Here is an 8,461-nt window from a genome sequence, read left to right on the forward strand (position 1 = left end):
GGGGGTGTGTGTGTGTCTGGGAGAGACACTTCCTTGTATGAGGAGGTGTAACCTGCATTAGTCTATAAAGAGGTGCAGCCAGACTGTCTGAGAAACCTGCTTCCTTCAGCCTCTGTATCGTCACATTCACAGGGCTCTGCTAGGTTTCATACTTCTGGATTTTTCCTGAGGACTTTCTGCTCACATTTGAAGTAAGTGAATTAAGTTTACTGCTGTGTGTTTGCTGGCCTTTAAAAGGCTTACCTATGCTTCACCATGCTTTCACTGTGCTTTATTACACTCTGCTGTTCTTTCACTGCAGAGGCAGTGTGCTTGCTGTAATCAGTGTGCTCAGTGCTGTGTCACTCGGAGTGCTTGTTGTTTCCAGCCTGGGTGACTCCTCCTTGGATAATCACGGCTGGAGCGATGCCGTACACTGACCTGATTCGAGACTGGCACGCAGCCGTGCAGGCGGTGGATGAGAAGGACTGGGTCTCAGCGCTGAGTCTCCTGGAGAACATCTCGGAGCCCACCTCCAAAATCTTCTTCACTGCCGCCTCAGTGCACCTCGTCCTGGGGCAGCTGGAGCCAGCCATCAAGGTAGAGGCTCGGCAGGGCGCTTCGGTAACACGATTGTGTGTGGTGCAGGTCGTGATCCCTGCGGAAACTGTGCAGTGCGAGAGTCGCCTACTTTAAACACTCAGCAGGGATCAGAGCCGATAAGCTGACTGAGGGGAGAGATGAAACTATTGCTACAAGATTCTCAAAGCTGTTTCCAAATCCAGAATGAGAAACAACTTCACTTATAAACGAAATGTATATACGTATCTTTTAATTTTATTTTTTGATTTCTTTAGTCTTAAAAAAAAAAATGCACGAAAGATGATTTTGAAAAAAAAGCTGTTGAGAATCTCACCCTTCGTTCTTCGTTTGTTCCAGTTTAATCTTACAGCAGAGGTAATCCATAGCATGATTACACTGCTCCCTATACAGCAGTGTGTTGGCAGGCTTGTTTCTAACTGGATCCTCTTGTGTTTGGCTCAGGCGCTGGACAGGACGATCACGAAGGACGAGCGCCTGGCTGTGGGCTTCTTCCAGAGGGGTGCGGTCCACATGCTGGCGGGATGGTGAGGAGGAGGAGGGTTTTCTATCAGGAATCGGCATGATGAGCGATAGGGGTGTGACGATGCACTAATCTCACGATATGGAGGCTGCGATGCGAAATGCATCACGATACATGCGAAGGTCCTGATGGGCTACTTGCATGCTGCATGATAACATCAAATAGTCATTTAGTGATGGACCATCTAGCCTGTCCAACACCTTAAACGGTCTCCCCTTTCCAAGGGCTTGCCCTTCACAGCCCTGGGTTCGCTCTGCCCAGGAGATGGATGGTGTAGGTGTGGGCAGCAGATGGCGCACAGCAGTGTAGACGCAGTGTTGGGATTACCTGTGCAGGTTATCAGGACAGGAGGCTCAGCTCAGCAGTGCCTCTGCTCTCTGCTCTTCATTCAGGTTGGAGGAGGCTCTCTCTGACTGCTTCCTGGCTCTGAAGCACCTCCGAGGGAACTCTGTGATCGACTACAGGCAGCTGGGACTGCGCTACAAACTGCACAACTGGCAGGTAACCCTCAACACACTCCCAACGCACTGGGCTAGCAGTGCAGCGGCCAGCAGGGGCTCTACAGTGGTCTTGGCACGGTTCTGTACGAAGGGGCACCCTTTGTGAAAGCTGCCTGTGGTATCTCACGGTAGAAGTATGGTAGGCAAGCACGGTGAAAGCAGGGTAAGCATAGGCAAGCACAGAAACCCACAGAGAAGTGTGATAAAGTCAGCAGAATAATCATGGGAAACGAGTGTCAACCAGTGGAAATGCACCACCGCAAAAGGGCTCGGTTGAATGAGGTTCATTTGCAGACATATTTAAATAGCTTCAGTAAAGCTCCTCTCAAAGGCGCCTGAACCGGTTGGGCTGCTGAAGCGTATGTGGGCAGTGTGAGCAAACAGCAGGCAGCTGGAGCAGGAAGGCTTTCACAGAGCCCCGGCTCACAATGAGAGGGATTGCTGGAAGATGGGATTTTGTGATACGGGCTGGTCCGTGTGTGAAGCAGGCTCTGAGCTCTGGTGCAGCGCTGGTGCACAGCCTGGTCCGTGTGTGAAGCAGGCTCTGAGCTCTGGTGCAGCGCTGGGGCACAGCCTGGTCCGTGTGTGAAGCAGGCTCTGAGCTCTGGTGCAGCGCTGGGGCACAGCCTGGTCCGTGTGTGAAGCAGGCTCTGAGCTCTGGTGCAGCGCTGGGGCACAGCCTGGTCCGTGTGTGAAGCAGGCTCTGAGTTCTGGTGCAGCGCTGGGGCACAGCCTGGTCCGTGTGTGAAGCAGGCTCTGAGCTCTGGTGCAGCGCTGGGGCACAGCCTGGTCCGTGTGTGAAGCAGGCTCTGAGCTCTGGTGCAGCGCTGGTGCACAGCCTGGTCCGTGTGTGAAGCAGGCTCTGAGTTCTGGTGCAGCGCTGGTGCACAGCCTGGTCCGTGTGTGAAGCAGGCTCTGAGCTCTGGTGCAGCGCTGGTGCACAGCCTGGTCCGTGTGTGAAGCAGGCTCTGAGCTCTGGTGCAGCGCTGGGGCACAGCCTGGTCCGTGTGTGAAGCAGGCTCTGAGCTCTGGTGCAGCGCTGGTGCACAGCCTGGTCCGTGTGTGAAGCAGGCTCTGAGCTCTGGTGCAGCGCTGGGGCACAGCCTGGTCCGTGTGTGAAGCAGGCTCTGAGCTCTGGTGCAGCGCTGGGGCACAGCCTGGTGCATAAGGGTTTCAGCAGTAAGATTATCACTGAGATTCTGTCTGGGTATCTAATCATTGTCTCTGTTGTGTCTCTGCTCTCCTGCCCCCCCTTGTGTCCAGGTGCTGTATAACGTGGCGGCGGTGCACACGCGTCTCGGCCAATGGGACAAGGCCCTGGACTCTCTGGAGAAGGCGGCAGGGCTGACTGGAGAGAGCCGGGGCATCGGGGTGGAGCAGGCTGTGGTCCAGGTCAAGGTGAGAGGGGTTGGAGAGAGGTGTGAGGGCTGGATTCGGATTGGGGTCAGCTGTGCACTGAAAGAGACACAGATTGAAAAATATACCTGAACAGGCGTCCATTTGAAATGTATTCAGTGTTTCTTAAAATACAACTTTTGTAAATGGAATCCTAGAATTACTCAAAGTCATTCTCTTTATAATGTTAACACTTCCTGTAGCAGTGTCTGGATGGAGGAAGTGAATTGGGTAGCTAGAAACAGCTTGCACAACAGCTTGTGAAGCTGCAGGTGTGTTTAAAAGGGTTTAGTGTTTGCAGGTGTGTTTTATAAACTTTTAATCACCCCCCTGCACCCCCCAGTGTCGCATGTTGCTGGAGCCTCTGATGGTTCCGAAGGGGGAGGTCTTTCGTCCCCGCAAACAGGACGTGGAGCAGCTCATCCAGAGGGACTTCCTGGGGAAACCCAAGGTAGAGGGTTTTATTTCATTCCATTGATTTCTAACACAGTGTGCAGTGCCACCTGCTGTCAGGATGTTGTAATTGCAGTTCAGTTTTTTTTTTTTTAATAGGATTGCATGTCAGTGCTATAGTGTAAACGTGTGTGTGCGTGTGTGTCATTGTGTGCGTGCCAGTGTGTATGTATGCTCCTCCATTAACCTCAGTCCCTCGTTTTCCAGGTGATTTCCTCGATAATCCCACATGATGACTTTGCTGGGTTTGAGCCTCTCAGACCGCAGGTGCGTTCCTTGTTTTCTTGCCTGATTTGTTCTGAAAGAATCTTCCATAATCATGACATCCTTGCATCAGGACCCCAGAAAGCATGCTGTGACAGTGCAGAGTGAAGCTGATCAATCAAAGAGTGAAGCTGATCAATCAAAGCATGCTGTGACAGTGCAGAGTGAAGCTGATCAATCAAAGAGTGAAGCTGATCAATCAAAGCATGCTGTGACAGTGCAGAGTGAAGCTGATCAATCAAAGAGTGAAGCTGATCAATCAAAGCATGCTGTGACAGTGCAGAGTGAAGCTGATCAATCAAAGAGTGAAGCTGATCAATCAAAGCATGCTGTGACAGTGCAGAGTGAAGCTGATCAATCAAAGAGTGAAGCTGATCAATCAAAGCATGCTGTGACAGTGCAGAGTGAAGCTGATCAATCAAAGCATGCTGTGACAGTGCAGAGTGAAGCTGATCAATCAGTAATGTCCCGTCTGTCGACACTCTGAGGAGAGTTCCCATGGACACATGCGGGTGTGAATCAGGGAGGATATCCTCTGAGCTGTGCCTCTCCTTGTCTGTTACAGAGACCAGGATTTTACGAACCCAAGGGCGACAGAGTTGAGTAAGTAGAGCATTGTTGCAGGAGTGAGCCCTGCATGCTAGCAGTATCAGCCCCCTCCCCCTCTCTGTCATTGCTGGGTATGCAGTTTCTGCTGTGGTACATGTGGTGCAGTATCTCTCTCTCTCTCTCTCTCTCTCTCTCTCTCTCTCTCTCTCTCTCAGGGCCTCTCGGTACTGTCGGGTCTGCTCCAGTCTCTCTCCCCGGGGTCCCGGCGAGCTGGAGGTGCAGGAGGGGGAGGTGGTCTTCGTGCTGGACAGTGGGAAGGATGGCTGGGCAGTGGTCATCCATGACGGGAAGGTAGGGGGCAACAGAGAGAGCCTCTTGCTCTCTCTCTTTCTCGCTCTCTCATATATATATATATATATATATATATATATATATATATATATATATATATATATATATATATACATACATGCATACACACACTGTATCTCTCTCCCAGGCAGAATAACTTCTCCTTCCTACAGCGCAGTACTCAAATCTGTGTTCCATGGTTTGCACTGCAGTATTTCATGCATTTCCCTTATAAGAGTTTCCTCTCTCTCTCTCTCTCTCTGTGTTTGCAGAAAGGTCTGTTTCCCACCTCCAGACTGGAGCCTGTGGACGTCACGAAGACCAAGAAAGAGGTATTAATTCATTCCTTCCTTCCGTCATTCATTCATTGTCAGTGAACCAGTCAGCCATATTCAAACACCTTATCATTGTGCATAACCAAATAACTCTGCAGCGTGTCTTTGATTGCAGTGTGTCTCTGATTGCAGTGTCTGATTTCTGTTTTTCTGCTGCTGTCTTCCAGAAGGCAAGTCCCTTCCCAAACGGGATCCCTCTGCCCCCGGACCTCAAGCCCCCGACACGCCCACAGACCCGATTCAACCTGGAGCTGCCCAAACTGGGTAAGAGTCCAGGGACCACCTTGTTAAAAAAATAGCATCGTAACAAAGCACAGTGAAAGCATGGACAAGCACTTGCAAGCATTATAAAGCCCAGAGAAAGCACGCTACAGAGCACGGCACACCAAGGTAAACGATGGTAAATATTCATAGGGATCAAGCGGTTCAATTGATGGTTTTTTTGCACTTCTTTTTCTACCCTACATCAGCAAGGGAAAGAAAAACTAGAATGCTGCAGTTGTGCAGTTTGAACACCAGGTGGCACAGTTTGCATGTGTCTGTATTAGTGCTGCTTTGAGCTGAACCCTGTCTGTCTCTCTGCCTGTCTGTCTCTCTTGTGTGACAGGGAGCCGCAGATCCTCACTTTCAGACTGCAGTGTTCAGACCCCCCTCTCCAGTGAGCACAGACCCTCACTGCCCGGCACCCCTGACCTGTCCCAACCAGTGAGCCCCTTCAAGGTAAGGAGCAATGTTCTTATTGGCCAGCAGGGGGGACCAGTGTATCGTTATCAAGAGATTGCAATGCTGTGCAAGGCCTGGAGCGAAATAGACAATGCAATTTACAACAAGCAGCTGGACCTTTAGACTGAAACTGAACTAAAAGCACAGGAAGTGTAGCGGTTCCTGAAACTGCTCAGTATAAAAACACCCTGAATTAAGCATGCAGAGAGCTAAAATACATCATGTTTCTAATGTTACTAAACCAGAAGTACAATGGACTTTAAAACAGTTCTTCTCACTCCTTTTAAACTGCAGTCAAATTACAAGATGCAATTTCAATCCAACACTTGCTACCTGTCATTAGAGTGAGCTCCCAGCAGGGGGCAGCGCTGCCGAGGACAGTGCCCAGGACTCTGTGATCGTGAAGGTCCATTACACCTACACCGTGGTTATGAGAGTCAGCCCGGAGATCTCCTACTGCCAGCTGCAGGCTGGGATCGGAGAGAAGCTGCAGCAGCAGACCACCGGACACCTGCAGCTCAGGTACGGAGCAGGGAGGCTCCTCCCACCTGGGCACCAGCCCTGTGCCAGGCTACTGCATGCAAAACAGTTTGGCTGTTTTTAATGGGACTGAGATGCACAACGGTTCCTGCGTTTTCAGATCCAAGAGAATAGATTGCAAACGTATCGTTCCAGTTGTGCATGTAAGCATCTTAAATGATGATGTGTCTTCAGTGAGGTGCTGTGCGGGTGAAAGGCGCTATATTCCTCTGTCTCTCTCTCTCTCTCTCTCTCTCTCTCTCTCTCTCTCTCTCTCTCTGCAGGTGCCAGGACAGTCAGGCGCTGAAGCCGATCGCGGGCGACGCTGGGCTCAGGGCCCTGTGGGAGAGGGCAGAGGGGGGCAGGACCACCGTGTGGTGCCAGGTAACCAATGCAATCCCACATGCCTTCTGAATAGATGTTTCGAAGCTATTTCCATATCTGTCTGCGATGTGATTTCCACTGTCTCTAATCCTCTCTCCCTCAGTATGAGGACCCCTTGGCTGGCAGACCCATTCTGTACCAGGTGGTGGCGATGTATGACTATGAATCCCAGGGGCCAGAGGACCTGGAGTTCAGTAAAGGCGACACCATTGACATCCTGTCTGAAGGTAAAGAGACAGGCAGTGTTGCAATTCGAACCGATCACAAACATACTCTCAGTAAATTATAACAAATAGGATGATGCAGAGCTACAAGTGAACCCTGTATTCAAATGTTTTTCCTTCTCTGTCTCCTCCTCTCCGCTCCTCTCCACTCTGCTCCTGTCCTCTCTTCCCTGCTCTGCTCTGCTCCTCTCCTCTCTTCTCTGCTTCTCTCCTCTTCTCCTCTCCTCTCCTCTCTCCTCTCCCAGTGAACAATGAGTGGCTCGAAGGTCACACAGCTGGAAACATTGGCATCTTTCCCAGATGTTTCATCTACCAGGATACAGATATGCCCAGCAGCATCCCAAAAAGCATGCCCACCTGAGTGATGACCCTCCCAGCTAAACCCTACATTACAGAACCTGGGCAATGACAAACAAGCAGGGGGCTAAAGCAAGTTTCACTTTCGTCCAGTACATTCGGTATGATTCCAGTGATGCTCGTGTGGGAGTTCGGGTTCGTGCACACCACGCTCCCCCATATACTCCAAAGCTAAAACTTCCATTTGTTACTAACAATGAAATGTCATATATCTCTGACCATCATCTATTAACTGTTAATCAAGAGCCACGATACACTAACCGTCACTGTCTTCATAGTGTTATGTGATTTTTCTAGATGTTAAACTTTTAGCCTTCAGTACTAAATGCTGCTTTTTTTTCGTTTCATGACCTGATTATAATGTTATTGTATACAAATGGGTTTGTTAATTTGCTTTTTAAAGTCTGTTTTGATTAAATAAATCTGCATACATGAGAGTCGAGTGCAGTTAGGGTTTGTAAACAGCGCCTTCCTCTCTCTCCCCTCCTCTAAACGGTGGTCCGTGTCCTCTCCTCTAAAGCGTGTGCAGACTCCCCGCGGACGCGTGTCTTGTATTAACAGGTGGAATGTTTCAGCGCCACTATATTGACTGATGCTGAAAGAGTAAGATAATTGGTTCACTGGGAATAGCCAGCGCAGTATAGTGCCAGCAGGAAATAAGCAGAGAAATGAAACTGCGCAACATCTCCGGATCAGCCCAGCGCAGCCCTGCTCACACAGACAGAGCGTTACGCTTATCACTGTGTTTAATGCAGTGTGCTGGGTCAGCAAGACCTACTGAGAATTAAACAACTGACGGGTTTTGTTGATGGTCTTTCTAGCTTGAAGTTGTTATCAGGAATGCAGGAGAGCATAGAGCTGTGGCAGGCTCTGTGATCGGGAATCAATCCAGCGCAGAGAGCTGGTACAAACACACACACACACAGCCAGTGCTGGTTTACCTTCCTCTATAAATAGGATGTCTGTTTGTCCTCCTTCTGGAGAAGGGATAATTAAAAATAGATCAACGCTAATTCAAGGCTAAAGGCTTAGAGATTAAAGCAAAAATAATGACATCATTATTACATGCTTGACAGATCCAGTATCTAGACGGGCAGTATACACATGCATAGATACAGTTAATAGATGCATGTAATATGTAAATAATAGAAATCATTTATGGGACGTTTTAAATGTGCTTGTGTCTGCCGCTGGCACGGCGAGGCTGGGTGCAGTTTATGGAAACTCGTTCCACACGAGAGAGAAACTCATTTCTGTTTGTAATAAATCAGAATGTAGCCTGTCTTGAGAGAGAGTCGCCAGGGA

At 49.7% G+C, this 8,461-nt stretch overlaps 1 protein-coding gene across 1 annotated transcript; it reads left to right on the forward strand.

Annotated features, from left to right (window-relative positions):
- The first annotated feature begins 7 nt into the window (after positions 1-7).
- On the forward strand, positions 8-7,586 carry LOC121306692 (neutrophil cytosol factor 2-like). Its single transcript, XM_041238540.1, has 16 exons — positions 8-191; positions 368-579; positions 1,024-1,106; positions 1,495-1,603; positions 2,866-3,000; positions 3,341-3,448; positions 3,658-3,717; positions 4,280-4,317; positions 4,479-4,614; positions 4,887-4,946; positions 5,117-5,213; positions 5,557-5,669; positions 6,016-6,194; positions 6,476-6,575; positions 6,679-6,802; positions 7,045-7,586. Exons 2-16 carry the CDS (start codon positions 406-408, stop codon positions 7,158-7,160), a joined length of 1,632 nt encoding a protein of 543 aa, XP_041094474.1. The 5' UTR covers positions 8-191; positions 368-405; the 3' UTR covers positions 7,161-7,586.
- Positions 7,587-8,461: the final 875 nt, after the last annotated feature.

This window comes from Polyodon spathula, chromosome 49 (assembly GCF_017654505.1).
Source record: "Polyodon spathula isolate WHYD16114869_AA chromosome 49, ASM1765450v1, whole genome shotgun sequence".
Classification (NCBI taxonomy): Eukaryota; Metazoa; Chordata; class Actinopteri; order Acipenseriformes; family Polyodontidae; genus Polyodon; species Polyodon spathula.

Excerpts from the sequence above, each read along its gene's own strand:
- LOC121306692 (XM_041238540.1), top strand. The coding sequence starts at position 406 with ATGCCGTACACTGACCTGATTCGAGACTGGCACGCAGCCGTGCAGGCG. Across the intron at positions 6,576-6,678 it reads GGACCACCGTGTGGTGCCAG|TATGAGGACCCCTTGGCTGG; the intron begins GTAACCAATGCA and ends TCTCTCCCTCAG. Across the intron at positions 6,803-7,044 it reads CATTGACATCCTGTCTGAAG|TGAACAATGAGTGGCTCGAA; the intron begins GTAAAGAGACAG and ends CTCCTCTCCCAG.